The sequence below is a fragment of the Dendrobium catenatum genome, unplaced genomic scaffold (genome assembly GCF_001605985.2).
Source record: "Dendrobium catenatum unplaced genomic scaffold, ASM160598v2 fragScaff_scaffold_1483, whole genome shotgun sequence".
Taxonomy (NCBI): Eukaryota; Viridiplantae; Streptophyta; class Magnoliopsida; order Asparagales; family Orchidaceae; genus Dendrobium; species Dendrobium catenatum.
This window is the reverse complement of record NW_021319945.1, coordinates 1,584,753-1,612,364: the sequence shown is the minus strand read 5'-3', so window position 1 is coordinate 1,612,364 and position 27,612 is coordinate 1,584,753. Positions and strand designations below refer to the sequence as shown.

Here is a 27,612-nt window from a genome sequence, read left to right as displayed (position 1 = left end):
TTTGCACATTAACATATTTTTAACTATCTAATAAAACATTAGATCTTATACTGTTATAGTTTCTTACCATTACAGCCCTCTCCTAGAACAGGATTGAAAAAAAAAATCAGAGATCCAATTCGTTTCAATTGGATTATGATTCCAAACTATGCATAGCCATTATTTTGCTCAATTGATACTACCAAGGCACCTATCAGATAGTTTTAAATTACATATATTTCTCAAATAATTGAAAGTGGGGAGTAGGAACCAAACCAAAAACTACATGGCGGATTTCCTACTCAAACAGAAACTCATTTATGCACTGCAGAATGCAGAACAAGGATTTCAGTCTTCATCACATGGTGGGAAGAAATCAATAATCTGAATGCCCCTTCCAGCTACAGCAATTTGGTACCTTTTTCTGATCAAGAAGACAATGGCACATTAGAATCATTTATAATATGAAGAAAATATAAAAGCGATAATGATATTAGGGAAATTGCCGACCTGTCAGAGGTAATTACATCAAGAGATTCTGGCTCAGGTACACTGATGATTAAATGAGCACGTTCAATGAGCTTTCCGCAGAGTCCAATCTGCCAGCATCGAATCCTTTGATCCAGACCCGTAGAAATAACCCAAATGCCATTTGTCCAAATACCTACATTGAGAACAATTGAGTTGGAATAACATGGAAGACAAATAAAAGGCAGGTCCTTACTAAGCAAGATTCTGTATGAAATAAGATAAATGGATAGGAATATGGTCTTCAATATGAATTGTGTATTTAAAAAATCAATATCTTCTACAAATATTGTCTAATGACAAAAGTACACCCCGGGTTCACATAAGCCTACTCCCTCAAGTGAGAGTAAAAACATAAAAGATACATAAATAAATCAATACAACTAAAAGTTCAAAAATAAAGTGGTTCAATCATGGTTGCAGATCTTCGACCCCTTCTCTGATAAACTTTCAATGGTCGAATGTCCTCATCAATTATGCTTATCTTTTAATGGCCAACATTCTGCACCATAAAGCATTGCAGGTCTCACCACCATCTTATAAAATTTTCCCTTAAGTTTGAGGGTAACTTTTTAATCACACAACAAATCCAATGCATTCCTCAACTTCAACCATCCAACTTAAATTCTACTAATAATATCCCCATCTAATTAATCATCACTCTAAACAATAGACCTGATAATATCATAAAGGTAGAAGGAAATAAATAGTAAAGGGGACACATTCATAAAGAAATTCAAGCGTAGGCTAATAGAAATCAAAACACTGAGAAATGCAACATTGATAGAAATTGTTTAGAGAATAACAGGAGGATTCTAGATTTTGGCACATATACCATGTTAGAAAAGAGAATTGACAAGAACTACATTTATATTAAATTTTCGTGAACTGCAAACTTACATGTGTCTATATTTAAGCGAGAGAAGAGGACAACATCAACATCAACATCAAGCCTTTATCTCACTATATGGAGTCTGATACATGAATCTTTTTCTCCATTGTGCATTGTCAAGAGTCAAATTTTCATTTAAATCTAAAAAAGAAAGGTCATTTCTAATATTTTCTATCCAAGTCTTCTTAAGTCTACCTCCACCTTTCTTAACATAAGTCAAATCTAATACATCTATTCTCCTAACCGGGTCATCGGAAGGCTGCCGTTTAGAATGAGAAATAACACTAATAATAATAATAATAATAATAATAGCATACATTCCTATTATAAATAGTTAGCATAAGCAATAATTTAGATATGATAATATTATATAAAACTAAGTTACCTCCATCAATCACAATAGGATTTTCTTTTTTATAATAGGAAATTTGATGAAGAGTTTATCAATGCCAGATTCCATGACATGCAGAAATAGTACAAAGCATACTCTTCTCATCAAAAATCTCCACAAGTTACAGTTGGCACTATTTGTCTTACTCATTACATTAGTAACGTGCTATTAGAAAATAGCAATCCCAACTTCAAAATTAATCAAATGAGGTAGGTCTTGGATACCTTTCACTGATGAGCTGTGAGCCGAGTTGACACTTTGCCTTTGAAGTATTCTAATGTGATGATCATTCTTCATAAGGCTATAAGAACACCTTTCTACGAAGCTTGATCCTACAAGAGATTATCTTTTCTCTTCAGTGAAATACGAAGTTCTGCATAATGATCAAAACATCAAATACATAAAAATACCTGATGGTTGAGAAAGATTAATATTCTGCATATGTTTTGCATCACTAGTTTTACCACAGCTTGAAGCTGAGTTTGCCATTGGCCCATCAACCTTAAAGGAAAGGTAGTGCACTGCTTGGTCATCCCCACCACTTACAACACAATAAACTCGTCCTAATTTGTCATTAGAATCCTTCACTTCTGACACATGAAGGCAATTGACACCCGACTGGTGAACAGAACTGAGAACAAGTAAAGGCAGAAGTTCTCGTCTTGTGAAAGAGGTCATGGAATGAGAAACAGGGGAAAAGGAGGAATCGGAACTTCTGGTATGGTGACCACCTATTTGATCACTCACAAGGTAGCTTTCTTGCCCACATGAGGATTCAGGAGCAATAGGTTCAGAACTTATGGAATATGAGCCATTTCTAAGTTCATTTTCGCTCATAGAATCTCTCATTTTCTTCTCACTAGGTTGATTAATCAAGTATCTCCAAAATCGTCCACCTTGACTTCCTCTCCCTGTTCTAGGCCTTCTTTGGCAATCAATAAGCAATTGAGGCTGATAATCTAAAACAAGCTGCATAAAATTCTCCACTACTTCAGTAAGATCCCAGAAAGAGATGCTACCATCTGTAGATCCACTAATAATAATATGCATTACACGAGTTGAAATAATACCTACAAAGATGAAAATTATAGTTAGTAAAATAAAGCTGATGGGATAAATAATAAAATTGGGAGGCGAGCTGAATCAACTAATATGTTTCTAGAAACATCAACAACTCAGATGAAGAGATCACAAATAAGTGGAATAAAAAAGGTCATAGTACAGAATCTTATATTATCCTCGAGCTAACTTTCTTATACTTCAATCTACTAGGAGAACATGAGATAGAATCCAAAGATTATGAAAGATATGCAAGAATTATGGAATTCACTTGAGGATATTTAATTAGGCTGAACTTCCATTAGTAATATCTCTCCCCGTCATTTCTTTAAGCAAGGGTACCATAAATTTAAATGATCTCCCTTATTTATAATTTCATTTTTTGTTAAAGGCCGGGCCTAGATTAACCTATAAATTAGGACCCAACTAGGGCATTTGATTCCAAGCAACCTAGAATTATTCTTCCGTCACATAAGGTATTGTAAGCTTGATCTCCTCCAAATGATTGATAAGAGGCACCAACCACCTCAAAGTCATAACATACAAAAAATCCTCAGCACCATAAGCAATAGAATATGAACAATGACGGAACCGTTTCACCTAAACAGAAATTAAAATTTCCTATCTTACTTTTATAGGAATATTTAAATATATTTAATATTTAGACATCCTAGTTCGTCCAGATACTTCGAAGTTTCTAGTAGGTATGCTAATCTGAAAGAATAACCTATATTCAGGCCAGCCAGGACTCGTTTCTACTTGGGCTCTCTTTCATTATGTTCACTTCGTTCATAATAAACTAGCACTCATTTGTAAATTGAGCATCACAAAAGAGTCAAATATGCTGCTCTTGGGATGAATTGTGTGTGTGTATATATATATATATATATCTGTGCCTTTGTCTTATATATTTTAAAATTTATAAATATTATTAAATGCTCATATACTTATATTAATATGATTCTTATTTTATTAATTTTTAATAATATTATTATTTATTACGTCATCCAGTTCGACCCCGATTCAACCGGTCAAACCGTGAACCTCCCTCTTCCGATTCGTTGTCCGGTCCAGTTTTCATAACTTTGAAAAAATATGAACTGAATGGTGATAAAATAAGTCACGTTAAATGCAAGTGATAAATTAAATGATAATGTAGTCATTAAACTAATAAATTAATGTTCCACAGTAGTTTGTGTGGGCTCCAAAAATTTGCACCCCGGTCTTTCCACGATCCCTTTCGTTTTTATGTAGGCGAGGAGAGTTTTAATGAGTTTTTCCGGGGTAAATTTTCAGAAGACTTATTGGGTTTTAGATAAGACATTACCCAAAGATTTAGCCCTCATTTTTTTCGGACTTTATGATATGAGTTCAGATTTTCTATAGGCGTAAGCCCCTATAGTTAATTACTCCTCTCGATAATGAGAGAACTTTCGATTAAGGTTAGTCATTGAAATAGGCACTTAGTACCCAGCGTATAGTGGCAGCAGAATTTGATATTGAAAATTGAAATTTTATCACCGTACACTTAAAGCAGATGGAGGGAACGATGATGAACTCGATCAAGATCACATTGTTCCGTCAACCCGGGCCATCATGGTCCCTAATCTACTTAGTTAGAGGAGGCAGTCAACCCAACATGCCGAGTGATCCTTGTCGACAGCCATGGGTTGCTTCGTCCAAGGTTACCTTGTAGATTTGGGATGAATGTTTTCCTAAAGGAACAGATTTGAATCCACCTTAGCAAACAAATGACTTTTTGCCTTATCAATTATATTCTATTGATTCATTATTCAATGATTTAGAGACATTGGGGAACATACATGCTCTAGTAGTGAGCGTAATTTAGTGGAATCATTTGGGGGCAAAACCACCCGATCAGAGGGCCCCGATCATAATCGTTTACCTGTGGTACCATTTGACGATAGGACCACCGGTTCGAGGACACGTGTCACGTCCTTATTGGCAAGAGATAGTTTGAGAATGAATCCTAGTGATATATATGTAAAATTCACATTTTGGCTTGTGCAAGCACTCGTGCAATATTACAGTCATTTTTGGGTATTGTCGACGTTCTGAACGCAAAGATGAAGTCCGTTTTGCGGACGGACGCCGTTTAGACAATGTAGTGCAATGTAATGTTTGTCGATTTTTTATTTCGACCACCTTCGTTCAATTCAACCGCGAGGGGGCCCTCCCATAGATAAATTCGATGCTCTGATTGCATTGGCACGATCTGTACGGCGATTGGAAGGCATATGAGAACTTAGGTGACGCGTCGTGCTCTCCAAAAGTTGCACTCGTAGATCATCACTTTCGTCATCTTCGTTCCCACTGATTTGGCATGTATGTGAATGTCAACAATTTGCAAGTCACATGACATGTTATTTTGAAAAGATATAATAGTTGTATTATTTTAATGAGCATGTTATCATTTAATTTTTTGCAATATTTAACACGATACATTTTATAATCACATACCAGATATTTTCCATGAAAAATGATCAAATCACCATCAAAATATAAAGGATGATAATTTTTCATCATTTTTAAAATATTAGTAGCCAAACTGTAGAGTAGAACAAAAATAGATATAGTTTAGAATACTCTACTAATAATAATACCATTATTCATACTTATACCATGTCAGCTTACTAATATTTATCGAACAGATAGAACAGATTAACAATTGAGTTAATACACAAATTTAGGCAAATTCAAATGTAGAGAGACATACCATAAGCACTGATACAAAGAGGAACAGCAACATGTTTCAGCGCAAGAACGGGAGATGGTTGTGGCATCAATAAAGCAACATCAAACCTGTCAAATGGATGTTTACAAATAACAATATCAAAATCATTGTTTAAAAATAGGCGGTGTAGAGTTGGGAACACCAGCGTCTGTGTGGATTATCAGGTCTTAATGAAAACACGCATTAGACTAATAGAGTAGTCTACTTCAAAAATAACTAGTTGTTCGTTTTGCATGCTACTTAACAAACTGCGGTAAGGCAAAAGAAGAGCCCTCAAATAGGAGCGATTATTCTGTGCGGACACCGGACGGGAGAATCGTCCAGTTCCGCGCTCGGTATAATTTTGGGGCGACGTGACGCATTTTTATCTGTCTCCGGACAAATCCGGACCCACCCGTAATAATTTTTCCTCAAATAGAATAGTCTACTTCAAAAATAAATTATTGTTCGTTTTGCATGCTACTTACCAAAGGCGGTAAGGCAAAAGAAGAGCCCTCAGTGATAATGTTGCATCCGAACAAGCAACAACAATGAAACAAGTTGTAAACCTGATTCACAAATAAAAGGATTATGATATTCTTTTTAATTTGCCCTTTTATTTGTATCACAAAGCTGAAAAGCCAGGAAACAAGACAGTGCATCAAATCCTCAAATCCAATATCAACGAGAAAAGATTTAATACCTGCTATCAACATGTTTCACCAAAAATGCAGTGACTGCAAGGTATCTCCAATCATTTTCGTTTATATCTAAAGATGCAGAAATGGAATTTTGTTCTATGTTTTCAACTATAGATGCTTCTGGTTTCGCATCAGAGACAATTGGAGAGGCATTTCTATGTTCAGTGGTTTCTGGCAATTTTTTCAATCTTCTCCGTGCGCAGGCATTGTTAGATGGGGTATGAGTGGCAAGCCACTGAAAAGAAATAGGAGAATGTTTACCATTGGAAGAACAGTAAGCAGTTTCTGATACTCTCGTATCAAGATGCTCCTCAGTAAGATCTGCTGTCTGATAACGCAAAATCCATGAGGTTAAAACTTGTTTGGCACCGACTGAAATAAGTAGGAGAGGCTCAATTTTGCTGCAATCTAAAACATCATTCAAAGAACAGAATGTTTGACCAGCCCCAATTGAATATATCTTTGATGTGAAGCATATAGATCTCACTGCTGATCCACCAATATGCTCGCCAAGTAGCTTTGACTCACGCCAACTTTCTAAGCTCAAAGGTGTGCACCTGATGAGTTCAGTGATCAGATTCTCAACAGCCTTGGGATATCTCAAGCAATAAAAAAAAGGTATTCACCATTGACTTAACAAAAGAGAATTGCAAACTCACATACACAGAAAAACTAGCTCAAACAAGTATCATTTGAAAATTTCTGCAATGAAAAACTTAAGAATTTTCAATGCCAAAGCAAAAATTTGATGTAGGCGGCATTCAATCTCAAGATAGGTACCATTTGAAAAATTCTGCAATGAAAGTTTTTCTTGCTTTTAGAATTTTCAATGCCAAAGCATAAATTTGATGTAGGCAGCATTCAATCTCAAAATCTCAGGAACAACTTTCAAGATCTTTACCAACTAAACTAGCTGACACCCACTTTCTTTTTTTCTTCAAATGTAGAAACTAAAAATGGCAGCACAAATGATAAACAACCATTATACATATTAAATTTGATGTAGGCAGCATTCAATTTAAAAATCCTAGCAACAACTTCCAAGGAAGCTGCTAAGGGTAATCAACTGAATTAAAAATAACGAAAAGCTAATGCAATAACTAAAAAAATAACTTCCATGCTTATTCTCACTGCTCTTTCTAACCTTGTTATTCTCACTGTTCCATCTTCACAACCTGTTGCAATCAACGAATCAAAATGTTTTTCTGGATTTGATTGCAACATAAATGATATGAAACACACAGCATGAATCTCTCTTCCATGGTATTGCAGGTGCAAAACTTGTGTGTGTTGCTGTCTTTCATAGACGGGCACCCACTGCCTATGTATATGGATGTTATGATCCTGGAAACATTCATGCATGAACCCATCCAAGATATAATAAAAAATTTCATGATGTTATGATTAGTTTTTGATTGATAACAATTTTGGAATAAATTCTACGGACCTTAACAAATGCAAAGCAGAACTGATACTCAGGAACAGCTCCCAGATGATAAGAATATGGGCGCCGCCATCCACCACAAGGAATTTCTAACATCTGTTTAAAGCAAAAAAATCATTAGTCTGAAGTTCGAATTTTTAAAAACAAATAAGCATTTGCAATACCTTTGTTTCATTTGCTAGGTTCCACATGATGAAGTCCGCAGATGTAAAGCCTATTGCATATTTACCCATTTGAGACTCTATAACAGAGATGGAACTTGTGTGGACAGATTGAATTGTACTTAACTCTTTCACCTGCTTCATTCCAACAAATTCCAGTATTTGGCAGTTCTTATCATATTTGAAATAGCAAATGCAACCATCACCTCCTGTCTAGAAAACAAAAAATATATATATTGGCTCGAGTTCAATCTGCCCTTTTTTATGTCAGATAAAATTTTCAGGTTCTACATCTTACTGTGCGTATTTCCAATTGATTAAAACCCAACATAGTAATCATGATGCTGGTTACAGTAGAAATTCCATGTGCTCCTTTAAACTGATTTATTATGGAAACCTTTTCCACAATTTCAATAGAATCAGCGTTCATTATGTCTTCTGACAAGGGATATAAAGTAAGATTTCCACGTTGATCACCACATACTAAAACCTACAAAGGTAAATATTATGTTAGATAAGTAATCAATTGTACATTCTAAAACTATATTGCCGTAAGTGTTGGCATGTTGTCATTACCAGCCAAGCAATTTAGTTTAAGTAAATATTCTCATAGCTCTCATTAGTCTACAACGTTAGGTGAAAAGGCTATAAGGTACTCACAAATTTTGGCTGAAAACATAATTTCAACACTCTAATTAAAAGGTAAATCTCAGTCGAGAGAATATAATTGCATGCTTCATATTTATAAGAATATACCAAAATGCCAATATTCAATAACAATTCAAGAATATTAATCTTCTTTTATAGTACTAGCCCCATTACATCAAAACCTCATAAGCTCGCTCTTAAGCATGTAACTTAGACAAATTGTTCTTTATTGGAAGTGAAAGTTACTGTAGCATTAACAAAATAAAAAAGCTAGCTACAAATTAAATAATAACAGATCGTAGTTGTACTTGTCAGATACAAAAGAATAAAGATAACTGGAAAAATAAACGATAACAGATGTGCCTATGAATATAAAGGATTGGATCAAATGTGTGTGCTCTCAGCATCCTTTAATGTTAGTCTGTTTAGGTGTTTCAGTATATCACCCACAAAAAATGTACAAATTGAATACTATCACATTGCAAATGCACTTCATAGGAATCACCTGCTCTCTAGTTGATGCATCCATACACATGATACGCGCCCCAAAATGTGATGTGAACTCCGCAACAAAAGAGACCTTGGGTTTCAAATTGTTTTCATCAGTGTCAGAGTCTAAAGGAATGTTTATTTTCCAAAGTTTTAACACTCCTCTAGGGTCAACTGTAAAAAGGTGTCTGCATAATTGATGAAAAGCACAAATGATCATCCTTTTGAAAGTTTGCACTCTAACAAGAAAAAATAAATATACAAAAACTGAATAACCTAGTACTTGCCTACAACCTAGAGATTTGCACCAATAGATTCCTAACAGTTGCCTTTTCTTTTCAGCAGTCCAAGTAAGAGAGAAAACCACCATAGAAGTTGATTTCCCACCAATCAGCTTCATGACAGTAGCTTTTCCCATGCCATCACCAATAGCAATGGCATACTCCATAAACGAAGTTTTATATGATCTGATAGATATTAAATCCATGCAAATAACTGGTGATTCTTTACTGACTTGTGCAAGTTGAATCCATCTTACAGCACCGGGATTACAAATCTCAACATGATATAAAATACCATTATTAGTGGCAACATAGAGGACATTTTCTTGAGCAAAACACAAGCAACGTACATATTCACTTTTGCTGCAGCATAAAGAAGAAATATATGTATATGCTAATGAGAGACCACAAGGACCAATAAAATATATCAGAAAAAAATCAACTACTTCATAATTGAAAATGGAATGATGCATACTGTTTATATAAACAAAAAATATATATTATCATAATGAATTTATATATGGCAGGTATTTACATCTGAAAGAGAAAAATTAAAAATTAAAAATACCAAGAAGTCATCAACAATAAGAAGGATTGAGCACGCTAAAAAAATAATGAACAAAATTGTCCACTCCCAGGACAGCCCCTAACAATTGCTCCAGACCGCTTCCAAATTTTGCACCATCATGTACAATTTCCAATCAACCTCAACCTCCAATTGAATGGAAATCAGAGTTATGACAACAAGCGTTTGCTGTCTACTGCATGCTCGCTGACCAGCCACCATCTTCCAAACAAGGGTCTACATTTCTACAAAATATGAAGATTGAAAACTTTGCCTGTGAAGAACCTATGAATTAATCAAAACTCAATTGGACACCTTTATACATATAAATCCTTGATTTTTTGTTGCTTGTATGTTTCTTGTTCATTAGAAAATCTATTAATTATTGCATGGCCATAGCCTAGAAAAGTTCCAATAAAGGTACCTGGCCTGTGAAAAGAAGAATCCCGCTAAATATTGGAAGTTTAAGTGCATAAAAATAGGATAGCTTGATGCCCTAGTCAAAAGCCCTTGATCATTTTCATATCTGAATTTGCTGTAATTGCAGCCTACCACAACACAACTAGGAAAATTAGTTATGTTTTTTCCTCAGTTGCATTAGTAATAGTTTTGTAAATGAATTTTAGCAAATCTTATTTAGCTTGATGCCCTAGTCAAAGGCCCGTAAATTATACATTATTGTCATTCTCATATCCGAATTTGTAATAATTGCTACATAACACTATACAACTAGGAAAATTAGTTTTGTTAATATCTCAGACCATTTTATGAACTAAGTACTAGTTCTGTAAGTGAATTTTAGCAAATCTATTTCTCTTTGATACCCAAAAGTAATTACATTTGCATCACTATTTTATTCCTATTTTATTCTAGTTGCAGCCATCACATTAATGACTAAACTATTTTCTTAGCATATTCATGTTTAGTTTATTATAGCATATGCTGCTTAAAGGTGAACATAAGAGTCTGGTCCAAGCTTTTGAGCAAATAAGTCAAAGTAAGGAAAAGTTAGATCATCAAAAGATGAATTCAGATACAACAAGTAAAGATCTTTGAGAACTTCAATCTTACTATGATACAAATGTACAATATGTCAAGTTAAAGTCAAGCAAAGCAGACTACAAATGATGCTCTAGGGGTGTCAATTCGGGTCAGCGGGTCGGGTTCGGGTCGAACTCGAAATTGACCCGGCACTGTTCGGGTCAACCCGAACCCGACCCGACCCGTTTTTAAAAACGGGTCAGGTTTCCTGACCCGAACCCGACCCGATTCGGGTCCGGGTCAACCCGGCCCGACATGAATGACCCGAATTTGATCTAAAATTACTAATTTTCGGGTCAAATCGGGTCAAAATTCGATTTTCGGGTCAAAATCGAGTCAAAAACGGGTGGACCTAGGGTTTTCGGGTCAAATATGAGTTTTCGTGTCAATTTTGGGTTGATGGGTCAACCCGAACTCGACCCGATTTTTAAAACGGGTTGATTTGTTCAACCCGAACCCGACCCGATTCGGGTTGACCCGAACCCGGATTTTTCCGGGTCAGGTTTGGGTCGTGCTTCAGGTCGTGTCAAAAATTGACATCCCTATGATGCTCAAAGGGATTTTCATGAAGGTAACGCAAGAAGGGTCCTTCTGAAACCACTAATTAACCCTAGAGATAAGGATTAAGAACGAACCCATCATAAGACTCAACCTGTAAGCAAGCTAGACCTTGAGGCCTTACATGAGTCAATTGTTTTCCCACATGTTGTTGACCTCTATACTAGTGTCGGGATCGAGTCGACCGCACAATGTGGATTTCGGAAGCGAAAAAGCTCGAAATTGCGAGAAAAAAAACTCAACCGACATGTGTCGACCGAAAACCCAAAATCGTTGAGATCACCTCCGTTCGTGAAACGGACAGCGCCGATGCGTCCGGAGCAATGAAAACAACTAAGATCAACACCCATATTGATGGGGGTCGCCGTTCGACAAAAATTTAAATTTTGGGCGCGCGAATCAAGATGACGACGATGACAATGACGTGGCGATCAACTCGATGCAAGATTAAAAAATTTATTTTTATTTTGTGCAATATAATTAAAAAAAAATTAGAAAGAGAGGGAGAGAAAGAGAGTTTTTTAAATAAAAAAATGATTTTTTTTCTTTAAATAAATCCATAAAAATACCCTAAATACCCACTTAAACCTTCCTCACTCCCTCACACTCTCATAATCGCCCCCCACTCTCATCTCACGATCACTCTCATGCCAAGGAGCCGCCACTCTTGCGATTCCTCCTCACGCCAAGCTGCCGGCCTCCAAGTTCTCTCCCTCCAAGCTCTCCAAGATAAATCTCTCCTTCTTCTTCCTCCATTCTCCATTCTTCATTCTCCCTCTTCTTCTTCTCCATTTTCCTACTTATTTCTTCTTCCTTCCATTTCCTCTCTCATTCCCTTTCATTTTCCTCCTCTCCTCTCTTCTCCTTCCTCTCCTTCATCTTCTTCTTCTTCCTTCAACCTTTCTTTTCTCCAAACATACCCCAACTCTAATCCTATTTTTTTTATCTCTCCACATCCACTCACCAAACCACCAACCTCCCTTCACAAAAAACACTTCCTTACAATCCCTTCACACCCTACCAAAAAAATCTATCATTCTCAACTTTCTCTCTCTGGTATAGAGAGAAAATTTTCTCTCTAGAAAGAGAAATTTCTTCATAAATGTCCTCCTCTCCTATCTAAACATCTCCTCTCAGCACCATTTCACCTCATCTCTCTTACTAGTGAGAGAAAAAAATTCCTCCCTCTAAAACTGGAAAGTGAGGAATTTTCTCTCTCTAAACCCACTACTATCCTCTTACACGTCATAAACCCTTTTCCCCTTTCTTTTCCTCTCTTTCCCTCTCGTTATCTCTCTAGAAAGAGAGCTTCCTCTCTCTTTCTCTCTCTAAAATTAGAGAGAGGAATTTTCTCTTTAAATTATCACCCCTCATTTTCTACGCCTCCTGCGCCCTTTCCTTTCCACCAAAAATCTTTTTTTCCCTCTTTCTCTCTCTAGAAAGAGAGCTCATCTCTCTCTTTCTCTAACCTTTTTTAAAAAAAGAGTATGTGTAATTAATTTAGTTGCATAAATAATTTTAAAAAAAATTAAATTGTGCATCGCAGGTTTCCCATAGTCGCCGTCATTCGCCGTCGTCGCCTCGATCGCTACACACCCAATGTAAAAGCCCGACACTAGCATTTTAAATTTCTTTGAATGAAATAAGTACTCGTGACTGTTTTTGTTAGCGAACGATAAAACATAAGTACTTGTGACCGCTGTTATTAGCGAGCGGGGAAATTCGTATGCATGAAATATAAGTACCCGTGACCGCTTTTATTAGCGAGTGATGAAATTTGTTATTTGTAAAAGAGTTGATTAGTTAAGTAGTCGTCATTACTTTTAGGCGGGAAAAATGTTGTGCTTTAAACATGTACTTGAAGACCCCGTGACCGCTTTTATTAGCGAGCGGGGAACGAGACTGCCCCCGCGGTGTCATTTGACACCTACCTTGACTGTTTTTCTTGGCATGAGGGAAGGCCTTACACATCCCGATGCAACCTCCTATGCGGACGACGTCGAGGTGCTGCAAAAATTTTAAACATAACCAATGACTTAGAAAATTTCAAAAAAAAAAATTAAAATCCACCTAAAATTCTAAGTTAACAAAAAAATAAAGCACACGATATCCTAGGCTCCTGACACTGAAAAATCAAAGATGAAAGAAATTTATATCATACACAACATGACTTACACTGAACTTGTAGGGAAACTATTCGTTCACAAGTGGATAAAAACCAAATCATTTCCTCCTAACTCCTAACTTGCACACCTAAGACCCCTACAAAAGTTTCTTACATAAATGGAATGAGAAGAAATGAATTTAAACCTCATCCTATTTATAACATTGATTTTGAATTATTTGTGAGCCCCACAAACCTATGATCTCTTTGCTACAAAACAGGGAAGGTACACCTGTGGGCCCCACCAGTCTAAGATCCCTTGGAACAAGACAGTGAACGTACTCATGTAGGCCCCACCAAGTTAGAATCCTAAGATGCAATTTTGAGGTTCCAGCTTTGGATTTCTCGAGTATTAGCTCGTATTTTACCAACTGGTGAATACTCGAGGAATCCAAAGCTGGAATCTCGAAATGACATCTTTGGATTCTAAGCTGGTGGGGCCCGCAGACATACCTTCCCTGTCTTATAGCAATAGATCCTAAGCTGATGGGGGCCACAGGTATACCTTCCTTGTCTTGTAGTAAGGGGATCCTAAGCTGATGGGACCCACGAATAATTCAAATTCAACGTTATAAATAGGAGGGAGTTTCAATTCATTTTTTCTCATCCTATTTATATAATGAGTTTTTGTAGGGGACTTAGGTGTGCAAGTCAGGAGTTGTGAGAAAGAGATTTAGTCTCTATCCGCTAGTGAACGACTAGTTTCCCTACAAGTTCAGTGTAAGTCATTTTGTATAAGATATGAATTCCTTTCATCTTTGATTTTTCAGTGTCGGGAGTCTATGATGTCATTTTTTTTTTTACTTAGAATTTTAGGTGGATTTTTTTTTTTTTTTGAAATTTTCTAAATCATTGATTATGTTGAAAATTTTGGAAGCATCGCGACGTCGTCCCTGCATAAGGGGCTGCATCGAGATTCAGGGTGTGTAAGGACTTCCCGCCTACCAAGAAAGATAGTCACGGTAGGTGTTAAATGACACCGCAGCCGCAGTCTCGTTCCCTACTCACTAACAAAAGTGGTTACGGGATCTTCAAGTACATGTTTAAAGCATAACATTTTCCCCACCTAAAAGAAATGACGGGTACTTAACTAATCAATTATTTTACAAATAACAAATTTCCCCGCTCGTTAAAAAAAGTGGTCACGGGTACTTATATTTCATGCATACGAATTTCCCTGCTCGCTAATCAGAGCGGTCACTGATACTTATTTTTCCTCGCTCGCAAACAAAAGCGATCACGAGTACTTATTTCATGCATAGAAATTTAAAATGCTAGTGTCGGGCTTTTACCTAGGGTATACAGTGATCGAGGCGACGACGGCAAATGACGGAGACGGTGGGAAACCTGCGATGCACAATTTAATTTTTTTTTATTATTTGTGCAATAAAATTAATTACACGCATGCCCTTTTTTAAAATGTTAGAGACAGAAAGAGGAAAAAAATTTTGTGGAAAGGGCATAGGAGGCGTAGAAAAATGAGTGATAATTTAGAGAGAAAATTCCTCTCCAATTTTAGAGAGAGAAAGAGAGGGAGCTCTCTTTCTAGAGAGAGAGAGGGAGAGAGAGGGAAAGAGAGAAAAAGAGGGGAAAGGAGTTTATGATGTGTAGGAGGATAGCGATGGAGTTTAGAGAGAGAAAATCCCTCTCTCTCCAATTTTAGAGAGAAAGGGAGAAATTTTTTTCTCTCACTAGGAAGAGAAATGAGGTGAAATGGTGGTGAGGGGAGATGTTTAGAGTGGAGAGGATGACATTTATAAAGAAATTTCTTTCTTTCTAGAGAGAACTTCCTCTCTCTAGGCTAGAGAGAGAAAGTTGAGGATAATAGATTTTTTGGTAGGGAGTGTAGAGAAGTGTTTTTTTGTGAAGGGAGGTTGGTGGTTTGGTGAGTGGATGTGGAGAAATAAAAAAATAGGGTTAGGGTATGTTTGGAGAAAGAAATGTTGGAGGAAGAAGAAGAAGATGATGGAGAGGAAGGAGAAGAGAGGAGATGAGGAAAATGAAAGTAAATGAGGGAGGAAATGGAAGGAAAAAGAAGTAGGAAAATGGAGAAGAAGAAGAGGGAAGGAAGAAGAAGAGGGAGAATGGAGAATGGAGGAAGAAGAATGAGAGATTTACCTTGGAGAGCTTGGAGGGAGAGAACTTGGAGGCCGGCGGCTTGGCGTGAGGAATCGTAAGAGGAGCGGCTCCTTGGCATGAGAGTGATCGTGAGATGAGAGTGGGGGGCGGTTATGAGAGTGTGAGGGAGTGAGAAGGGTTTAAGTGGATATTTAGGGTATTTTTGGAGATTTATTTAAAGAAAAATTCTTTTTTTTATTTAAAAAGCTCTCTTTCTCTCCCTCTTTCTACAAAAAATTAATTATATTGCACAAAATAAAAATAAAAATTTTAATCTTGCATCGAGTTGGTCGCCACATCATCATCATCGTCGTCATCTCGATTTGCGCGCTCAAAATTTAAATTTTCGCCGACCGGCGACCCCCATAATATGGGTGTCGATCTTAGCTATTTCCTTTGCTCCGGACGCATCGGCATTGTCCATTTTTCGAACAGAGGTCATCTCATTGATTTTAGATTTTTGGTCGACACAATCAGATGAGTTTTTTTTTCGCAATTTCAAGCTTTTTTGCTTATGAAATCCATCTTGCACGGTTGACTCGATTTCGACACTAGTATAGAGGTCAAAACATGTAAATGATATTGGTATTGTATTTGCAAACCTCCACATATTGATACAAACCAAACCTCTCTCTGATAATAATCATTAAAAAGATAAAGATCTAGAAGAAAAACATATGAGGTCCAATCATCTTTATGAGGAGAAATTAGAAGAAAACATTTTTAGGCACTACAGCACTATTCACTACAACAAAATTTCGGCATAAAAATTTTGAATGACCCTAAATCATGTAGGGGAGAAGAATTTGAATTTCGAAAAAAAGTTTATGATAAAAACTCATACTTTCAATGGGAAGCATGACCCAACTGTCAAAGTCCATTGCATGAATTACTAAACAAGCAAAAGTAAATAGGAAAGGACAATAATCAAGTTAAAGACTAAAATGAAAATCTAGAAACCAATCAAGGACATGCACATGAATATAAAGTGGAATTCAATCATAATAATGAAACCACTCACTTAAAGTCAACACAACTAGGAGATTAAAATCATCATGGCAAAAATAATCAAGATAGACATTTTTTAAGTGCATGATAATAGAATTTATGAAAATTATAAAAATCAAAATTTTAAGGTAAATGAAAAGAAGGAAATGTATCACCAACTGCAAAAACTTTAAGTTTCATGTAGATAAAAGAATAAGGCTTCGCCCGGAAATTAGTAGTCAAACTTGCACCGGAAAAAATCAATTCCAAAAAGGAATGCATTTACGGTTTCTGTGGTTTAATGTTTCCTATGACAAAATTTTGTGTTTTCTATCATGAGGGTGTTTGATTTGATGCTATCACTCACATTAAAGTTATCTGACAAAAATTAATAGTCAGAATTTAGGAAATCTAACCTGCAGTCAAATTAGATGCTGTCTAAATAATCTTAATCTTAATGGTATAAAAAAGTGGGAAAAATGCCTTAATCACCATTAATTATTTTAAATAGCATTATATCTTTTTAAGATATCAAAGTATTAAACCAAACAACCTACATCCAAAATATTTTAATGCCATCAAATGAATGCTGAACCATTAAGATTCAATAATGTACCAAATAAAGTCTAAATTTGTGATTATATATGCTAAAGAGGAATGAATTATGGAGGTTTTGACATTGTTTCTAATTCATAAAACTGGAAACCACTTTAAAATACAGCCTTAAATTCAACAATTAAAAACCTAGGATAGAGGGCTTTTTAATATTTTTAAGTACAATGTTATGCATGGCACTTTCCCGTAATATCAAAAGAAAGTATAAAAAAGAAATTTATAGAAAGTAATATGAAGTTGAAAACCATTTTCCACCGTGTATGTGTGTGTGTGTTCTGATTGTTTGATTGTAATGTCAAAAATAGTGATAATAATAATATAAATGGTCGGTGAACAACAGAAGAGTAGGGCACAGAAAAATTATAAAAATAAAACTTCTGCTTGCCAGATACTGCAACAAAGATAATATAATCCTCTTATATCGTATTTAATAACAAAAAACGTACGAATGGGTACCAGGTATCACACGAGGAATCAAATATCTGATGAGATCAAATATTTGATGAGAATATAGTAAAAAAAAAGTGTAGGCAATATAATTAAGATGCGATGGGGTTTCAGTGCCAATTAAATTTTATGATATAACACTTTCAGGGCATTTCAGTTAATGCAAATCTTTCAAAAACCTACATCTGGGATATCCATCAATTTTTATAGTTTCGAGAAAACAAGGAAACACCAATTAAGTCTTTATGGTTCAAATAAGTGTCAAAAAAAAAAAAAGATCTTATATAATGAATAGAAAATAGTTCAAGCTCACATATATATATATATATATAGAGAGAGAGAGAAAGAGAGGCGACCTGTCGATCAGACCTTGCTGTCTTGTTACTTGAGGAGCAGCAATGGTAAATATCTCTCTTGCATTCTTCACATCATTCAGCAATTTATCTTCTTTCGTTGGTTCTCTACTTACAGGAGAGCACACCCGACGCACTTTAATGGCCGAATCAAATCCAGCCGTGACAAGAAGGGATGAGCTTTGATCATATAAACATCGCCATATGCCTCTTCCACTGAACAGTAAAAACATACTAATGGTTTCAGAAGCAATACCCGGAGGAAAAACTTTCACCGTTGGAGCCGTAACACATATAATTAACTTACATGTGTTCTTTGAACATCAAAAGCAGGTTACCATCCAAATCCCACACCCGACAGGTACAGTCCTCACCAACTGTGATAATTAACTACAAACCGTATTCAATATCAAGTTTAAGGAGATGTCAAAAATACAATTACAACAAAATAAAAATAATTTATTAACTAGAAAAGCACCTATGAGCCCAAATTGATAAATACAAATGAAAACCCCAGTAAAAAGGTAAGATGATGGCTTTAATGGGTGTATTAGAAAAGAATGTACAGTTGAGGTTTGCTGACCTAAAATGCTGCAGCTTATGATATAGGAAGGAAAAATTCGTAAACATATAAAGTTATTATAAAGTATATAAGGGTAGTATGATGTGTGAATAAGGAGATATTACATATCTCGAAAAGAGAGAACATATCAGGATGAAGATAATGAGCACGAAATTTTACACATAAATAAGCATGCATATTCAGAATACACATTTACAAGTATTTACATCAATTATGATGCACAAATCCATCTTTTGTATTGCACCCATGCAAGCAAGAATGAAAAACTTAATCTTGCACTCAAACATGGATGCTGTTACATCACCAAAAAAAATTGCCTGATAATGTAAATTTCAAACTTTAAAACCCCAGAATATTTGGACAAGAAACTTAGAGAATTGATTTCAAATTTCAATTTCAGCAAACACAGTTGAGACATTACAATTCGACAAGACAAGCCCAATGATGCTAGGAGCATATGGACCTTAAGTCGAAATAGGCCAAAATCAAGCATGCATAAGTATAATTAGAAATTTATCGAGTCTCAAACGTCCTCCAAATTTGGCATGCATATAGTCGAAACGAGTGTCTCAAAATACGAATATGTCAAGTTCAAAATTATTATAACTCTGAATTCATTGAGGCGCCAAAATGGTCAAAAAATATATCACAACCAAAGTGGATCTACTCACATCGCCCAATAGTGCCCATTTTTTACGAAAATGATTAGAATGCTCCTTCTAGAAGTCTATAAATAAGTCATGTTCTTGCACATTTAAAAACTTATAGTAGAGAGAATTACAAAGCACAAACTCTCATTTAAAATCCCAACCAGTCATCTTTGGATTTTGCTTCTTAAAACTTCTCCTTTGTTCAAGGTCACTCAATTTTCCATTCGAGCGGGAGAACAACCGCATCTTCCAACATTATAAATTCTCAAACATAGAGAATTTCAAAGCTTCAACCACCTTCCAACACCTAACATCCAACATTGTTGTTGACCTCCGCCAATGACATTCATCACCCATTCATCATCCCCCATCCTCCAATGACCATCATTGAATGAAACATAAGTGGTATTCCTAAGATTTAGAAGAAGTGGGGGAGGGGATTTTGTAGCATCTTTTATGAACTTGATTTGGCTATTTTTCAAGATTTTGTGTAAGCGTGCATTTATGATATTCAATTTGTAGTAAAATGAAAGATAAGTAAAAAAATTTCAAAAAAAAAATAAAAGGTAATATACACAGCCCAGATTCATATGCGTAATGCACCACAATCGCCACTAGCTGACTTCCTGAACCCACCTGCAATTGTTCAAGCCTATTTTCAAGTACGAATAGGCATTTCGTAATGTTTTTGAGAGTTTGAAACCATTTTTCAATGTTTTTATCTCAATTATTGCACTATCAATTCCATACAGAGCCTCTATATGCAATTTTGAGCTAATTTGGAAGATTTTCATAATAATAAAATTCAATAATTTTAGCACCAAAAAATATGCAAACTTTGTTAAAGGATCAAATTACGATGAAATTAAAATAACTGCTTTAGATCTTAATGGGAGGTCTACATTGAATTTCAAAGAGTAGTCACGCCTATAAATATCTCCAAAGCTATAAATTTAAGCCCAAAATTTTTTGTGGCCAAATAGTATTTCAAACTCACAAATTTTGACATAAAAAATTAGAGAAATTGATAAATCGCTAACGAATTCATCTAATCAAGCTTAATTTTTTATGTGAATTGCAAATCACAAGGCATCCAAATATCTCGACTAGAAACTTCAAAAGTTGATTCTAAGATCATACAAACTCCATTTAAAAAATAAATAAATAATCGAGACTGTGCATTGCACAGTTTGTCAAGACAAGCATAATGATGCCATAAAAGTCAAGATCTGAGTACAAACATACCTAAATCAACTCAAGAACACACGAGTATAATTGTAAACTTCTAGAAGTCAAGCATCCTCCAAATTTTATGTTTATTGGTCAAAACAAGCATCTTAGGAAACTAATCCGACAAGTCCAAAATCGTTCAATTATGAATTTATGAAGGAACTAAAATACCCTAAAAATATAACATGATCCTAATCAGATCGATCGAAGTACTGTATGAATTTTCGCAAAACAAATATTATCATGTCCCTTTAGAAAGCTATAAGTCATGCTCCTACACATCTAAGAATGCTCATATTCAGAGAATTCTCGATATTTGATTGACATTTGGAAAAAAAACCAGTCGTCTTTGGGATTTCTTCTATCCAAACTTCTACAGTTGTCTTGGTTGCCATGTCTCCCAACCAACTAGTACAACAATAGCACCTAACACTTTCCAATGCCTGACTTTCAATGCCGTCGTCATTAATCTCCGCCAAAAATTATCATTGCCCGTCATAGACTGACACCAACAACTGTTGTTAACCATTCTTTGACAGCCATTATCGACTAATACAAATGATCGTTGGCACCCACCTGCTATCAATCTTCGTCGATAGAGAAGAAATGTTGTTCAACCTTGACGTAGATATTCATCGCCGTTTGGCATTAATCTATCAATGCCACTGCTTTTTAGCATTTTGCACCATCATCACAAGAGATGACATCTTATAATTTAGGCCATTCTAATCCTATCACCTTTGACAACAGAAAAGGATGGATCAATGAAACCTTTAACTAACATAATGGAGTTGTTAAATTGAGTTGGACCATATAGTTCTTTCCTCTTTTGGATTTTTCAAGTAAAACATTGAATCTCATGTGTGTTAAAGGCTAATTATCTATGTGTGTGCAAAACTTTGTGCAGCATTGAACATGCATGACAAATCTAAAAACAAATTACTAGAATATATATAGAAACTAATAAATTGGAAACATTAAATAGAAAAATATATTGTAAGTGCCTAATATACCACATTTATGTTGGTATATCGCATGTGAAACATACATTTTCATGCATATTTTTTTATATGATTGAGAAACTTAAGTGTTATATAAAAAAATACCTAAGTTTAGGCATTAGAAGTATAAATACATAAAAATTATGCTGTATATATGTAAATTCCCTACAATTTAATTATTAAACCTTACAAAATCGGATATATGGCAGTCCCAAATTCTAGCAGTGTGTCCAAAAAGCGCAATATTATTTGAGGCATTACTCCTGAGATTGTCCTCAAAACCATGATAGTTTAGACCATTGTTGTTGGGCATCCAGATGCGAGCACTGTCCTAACATAACATCACAACATAGTAAATATCATCCAAAGTCTTTATGCTTGCTAATTGAAAGAGAAATGGAATAAATATCAGTGAAAAAGTTCCATAAAACAAAGAGAAAACCTTCGATCGTCAGAAACAGACACCAATTTGGATCCATCAATAGACCATGAAATACGAGATATTGAACCCTCATGGCCAGTGAGTCTGCTCAAATAGATAGGCAAAAATTGTTGATATCCATTTTGAGTAGCCTTATCATGAATTGTGCATTCAGTGATGGGCTCCAAAGACTCTACGGATGCATGCAGGTCATGACAACTAGGCCTCCAAACAATAACCTGTGAAAGCGTCATACAAAATTACATGTGAGATAAAAGTGATTTTATATTTTTATTTGCTTGAAGGAAATAAACCCCTACTATACATGAAGCGGTTCTGGATATAGATTACAAAATGAATATGATTATAATACGTCTTGAAAAAGGCTGGAGGGAAAAAAGATAGCAGATATTGCAGCCAATTAAAGGTCTGCACTTTCTGCTATGAGCATAAAGACATTAAATTCATGTCCATAAGTAACACAAAAGAAAAGAATCATATGTCAGTCAACGTCAATGCCACTATGCTATTGCATGTGCGATATAACTTACAAGTTTGTAAATGCATGAAATAAAGTAGTAATGATCCAAAATGAGTAATAACACTCGTTGCTTGCTAATAGCGTATAATTGTATGTCCCTTTCAAGATTATATTTGTAAGTCTAAAACAAAGACATTCAATGAGACATATAACATAGGAACTCAACCATCCAACATTAGCACATCAGGCTACAAACACCCTTATAAGGTTATTTGTGCTAAATATGCAATGCAATCCCCCTAACCTACTATCAATAAAAGATAATAGAATGCATGATTTCCAACACGGATAACAAAATTAATAAATTGCAGGAGGTTGAATCAAGCAAAGAAACCCTGAAACACAATGATGTAGCCAACACGGAAGAACAAGAGCACAAAATTCCCATCTCATACTAGTCGGCTATAAGACTTTCACAAACATCTATAAAGAAAATCTATATTTGGGCTGATTTTAACCTATTAACATATGTTCAAGTACACAGCTCATCTTGATCTGTTAGTTGAGAGCTTAAGCTATAAATTAAGAGGTCTTAAGTTTTGAGTCTTGTGTATGCGATGTGTGTATGAGTCTGCCTTAATTGAGCCTAAATGTCAAAGTTTCTAGAGAATGAGGCCTTAAAAAGATTTGAGTTTATCTTCAACAATAAAACTAAAACTTCGATGAAAGTCATATCCCGATAAGAATGGCCATTAAATAGGACCCAGGATCACAATCAAACTAATTAGCCTGATGGCCCATGACATTACCCATAAAAAACCATTACATTGAACCATGCATCAATATGAGTATCATGCCAACTTGGGTGCTTAAGAAATTACTGAAAAAAGAAAGGTTTTCATATATTTTGAACGGGGTCATGCTCAAACTAGACATCTCCATCTTCACATGAAAATTCTAACCATAGTAAATAGAAGCACTAGAGGCAAACCACCACCAGCCACATGCCAACAACTCATTTGCATGCCACTACGCATATGCCATACAGCCATAGAGCAAGGAAAAACACGGACTGCTCGCTTGAAAACACACCAAGCGCACATCCTTTTTTACACGTACTTGCAAATATCTCACAATTTTTTAATCAATCTATCAGGAAATTTAAAGCACATAAGCCCTACTCCAGCTGCATTGCAAAAGAATACATGCAGATGGCCATGTAGTTTACAGGCAGCATGAAAGCCTCCACATAAAAATATGTGCACTCACCACAAGCAAGTCAGGCTAGCAAAACAAATAAAATTAAAAAAAAAAGATTAATTCATTCAACCATGTTGAAAAGATTGTTTTTTTGTAAAAGATAAGATGATTAACATTATGAAAGATGACCCAGTGAACTGATATAATGTCTGCGTGTGAGTTTGAACTTTGCTTTTTTATGAAGGAATAAGTACTTCTACACAGTTAGGCCTCGATTGATTAGACTTATTTTCTTCTTTCTCCGTCTGAATAAGCAGAAACTAGTTACCCTTTGCTTTTTTATGAAGGAATAAGTACTTCTACACAGTTAGCCTAGCAAAACTGCTAAATAGGACCAATAACAAATGTGTGAGTCAAATATTTTTAGACTCATTACAAAACAAATATTAGCCATCATACATGGAATTCCTTGTATCTACTTGGATTTTTTTATTTTTTTACTTTCCACCCATAAATTCACAACTAATATTTTTCCAAACCATAAGTATGAGAATAAGGAATCACTTAACATGTCAGGTATATATACCATATGGTTTGTGGCAAAATGATAATGGCTAGGAAAATATAACATAAAGCTACTTGACATAAAAACAAAAAATTAGCTGTCCCAATAGAAAGAGCTTTTATGTTTAAACTTATTTGTACAGTTATGCAGTCATGCTAAATAGAAGTAAGCACAACTTCGTTATATCCCCTAAGTTTTTGTGTAAGCTATCTTTTAAGTGAAAAACCAACTCAAGAAGGGGGATAATGGAATATAGGGGAACAAATGCATTATCCACAAGTTAAATGAAATTCCAGGAATATGATTGTCCTGGATGAAGTTTAACTACTGAGAATAATTTCAGGAATATGATTCTCTGGAATTATGGGGCTGGTTCCCTTCATAAACCCAACCAAAACACACCCAAAATTAAGGCCCACAAGGGCCTCAATTATCATCAATATCCAATTTCTTATGTACGATATATATATGGCACTTATACCTATTGACTTAGCATCACTTTCACATCAATTCATGTTGTTGATTGTACTCAAGATGAAATCCCAGTGATGTTCATGAGATAACCAGTATAATTGTGCTTCCAATTTTATATTTTTATGGCAAATAGAAACTCTAGTTATATGTCAAAATCATGTATTGTATTACACAATTTTGATATTAAATACATTTAACAACATTAGTAGAAGTGGAAATGACATTAGATTGCAATTGTGCTACAAGATCATATGTAAGCGAAATAAATTTATGTACCATAGTAGGCTGATTATTATGTGAAATAAGTTTATAGACCATGGTAGTATATGATTTCCAAGTTGAGTGTTGCATAAATAACAATGGTAAAATGAATGTGTGATAAAATTACAAAAAATATAGGGAAATGATTATATTAGAGATAAAGTTGGGCATCTCTTGTAGATAACGTTATGGAAAATAAATTTAAATGTTTTGAGCATATACAATATAAGGTAGAAAATTCACTAATGAAATAGGTAGATAGAATTAGCACGAAAGGAATAGGGAGGGAAATGATTGGAATAAAAGTAACATGGTTAGAATGTCTGCTAAGGAACTTGTGCAAACTACAAATAACATCTCGTGTGTAACAAGAATAAAATCAATAAATAAAGAAAAATTATTCAAAAAGTTGAACACAAATAGTTGAGATATAGTTATTGATAATAAGGACGAATTGCTTGTAAAGAAGAAGAGTTAGGTTCACAAAGGAGTTGCTTGATTTTAGGAAATACTTTTGTGTAAAAAATTCACTATTGAACTAGATATTTGGCTTTAAGAAGTAGACCAGCTGACAGTTTGCATTTTCTAAAATACATGCAACAACTTCACATTAAGGGGCTGTTTGGTAGCAGGATTTAGGCTGGATTTGAGGCGGATTTGAGCGAAATACAGCCAAAATGCCTAAAAAGCAAAACCAAATCTCACGGCAAAGGAAATCCTCCCTAGAAGGAAAAATCCGCCGATTCGCTCTAAATCGGGGATTTCCGTAATCCTGTATTTTGCAGGATTTACGAAATCCATGATGGTAGAGGAAGAATCCACTCAGTAAATCCTGTGCTGTAGCCAAACAGTCATATGAGATTTAAGAGGATTTATCATGAATGTTACCAAACAGTTTTCAGGATTTAAGCCTCTCAGGATTTCAAAAATCCGGATTTAGAGGATTTACGAAATCCTACTTAAATCAAATCCAGAATGATACCAAACAGCCCCTAAAATAGAAAGAATGTAGAACAGGTTTTTGTGGGCGTGGTTACTTTGCCTCTATTTTATAACAAAAAACAGACCCATAATTTACTATCTAACTATAAGGTTGAAAGAACGACTCTTGCTGATCTAATCTGTATCGATCACTAAATGTAGTTATTAACGTCACATAAGCAAGGGATCAAGCAAATTAAAACAGTATGTAAGGTTCCGGACATTATATGTGAAATGTTATCTTTTGACAGCCTTGTCTTGCTCAGGTGCCACTCATGACCTTGCGTCAATGTACAGAACAAGTTTCAGAAGTAGACCAGAAAGTCAAACAACGCCATAGAATATCACTAAAAATGCAAAAGAGAGCCGAAGGAACCTGTCTTGTTGCAATCAAATCAAAAGAGATTCCATTCACTCAAGTTTATATATTTTCATCATCATCCCTAAGTTATATATCACAAAAAGTTGACATTGGATGACCACATCCGCTTGTATCTAAGATGCCACATGATAAATAAATTGAAAACTTGTAGACTTTATGGGTGTGAAATGCAGTGCTTAAATCAAAATGGCCAATTACGAGAGAATCAGAAGATTCAAACCAACCTCATTGTAGATAGTCCCAGAGGCCAATCGTAACGTTTCCAAGCCCTCACCCCATATTCGCATAGAGTACAAGAGGCACCTCTCTGTAAGTATCAATCAACTCATCTTCAAACGAAACTAACAAAATAAGTCCAGAACTTACATTCGGAAACCCCATGCACTAACCAACCTGCAGATTTTAAACACCCGACCAAAGTCGAATTATCAACATCCCAGAAAGCCAATGAGTTGTCACTAAAACCCAGGGCAAGATAACCGTCATCGTTCAAGAACTTGACGTCCAGAACCCAATGTTCAAAGCGAGGCAACTGGCTCACAAACTCAATGTTCACCTGCAACGGATTAGCTTCCACACGAAGGATAAAAAGCTTGACTTTCTTTTCCCCAAAGACCGCTATTAAAGGATCGGGGGAAAATCGAACAGATACACCGTGGACGCGAACCCCGTCGAAGACGTGGAAGGAGCGTAGGAGAGTCCCAGTCTCGAGGTTGTAAAGAAGGAGCTCAGATCCGGTTCCTGCGTGCAAAGGAAATAATAACGAATTGATGGCCTATGGGTGAGTGAGATGGGCCTAAAGAGAAAGATATATATTACCGGCGATAAGAAGAGGGTGGGAAGAGAGATGAGAAGGGAGAGGGAGGAAGGACAGTGCTGAGATCTCTCCGAGATAAGAGCCGGCGCGGAGCATGGGCGGATCGAAGTGCGGGACGCCGCCAGCCATTACAGGAGAAGAGTGGGCGATGGGAGGGTGAATGCGGAGGGGGCTTTTGGAGGAACAATTATTTGGTTCGGTGAACGTACGCTCCTCTACGTTCGGCCACCAATATTTTAGCGACACGTAGCATTAAGAAAAGTCGCCGACCCGCCCCGCCGTTTTTTGGGTTCTCGTACTTGCATTTTTTTAATTCCTTTACAAACCGAACAACATCCCATCACTTTTTGGATATATTTCAAATATCTAGCAAATACCGAGTTGTACCTAGTTTTTTCTAGCAATACCGAG

At 35.6% G+C, this 27,612-nt stretch overlaps 1 protein-coding gene across 2 annotated transcripts; it reads right to left on the bottom strand.

The window, feature by feature from the left end:
- On the bottom strand, window positions 1–27,377 carry LOC110115450. Of its 2 annotated transcripts, XM_020848680.2 has the most exons (20): window positions 27,204–27,377; window positions 26,778–27,125; window positions 26,609–26,691; window positions 22,062–22,279; window positions 21,810–21,945; window positions 18,463–18,545; window positions 18,159–18,371; window positions 9,314–9,670; window positions 9,043–9,214; window positions 8,188–8,379; window positions 7,893–8,102; window positions 7,732–7,824; window positions 7,429–7,628; window positions 6,287–6,841; window positions 6,072–6,152; window positions 5,587–5,672; window positions 2,201–2,860; window positions 2,015–2,122; window positions 490–643; window positions 1–403 (listed from the first exon to the last, which is right to left on the bottom strand). In XM_020848680.2, the coding sequence occupies exons 1-20, from the start codon at window positions 27,328–27,330 to the stop codon at window positions 328–330; spliced, it is 4,152 nt and encodes a 1,383-aa protein (XP_020704339.1). In that variant the 5' UTR covers window positions 27,331–27,377; the 3' UTR covers window positions 1–327. The 2 variants fall into 2 exon arrangements, with proteins under 2 accessions (XP_020704339.1, XP_020704340.1); XM_020848681.2 differs by lacking the exons at window positions 26,609–26,691; window positions 26,778–27,125; window positions 27,204–27,377 and having other exon boundaries at window positions 21,810–21,950; window positions 22,062–22,202.
- Between the last annotated feature and the right edge of the window lie 235 nt (window positions 27,378–27,612).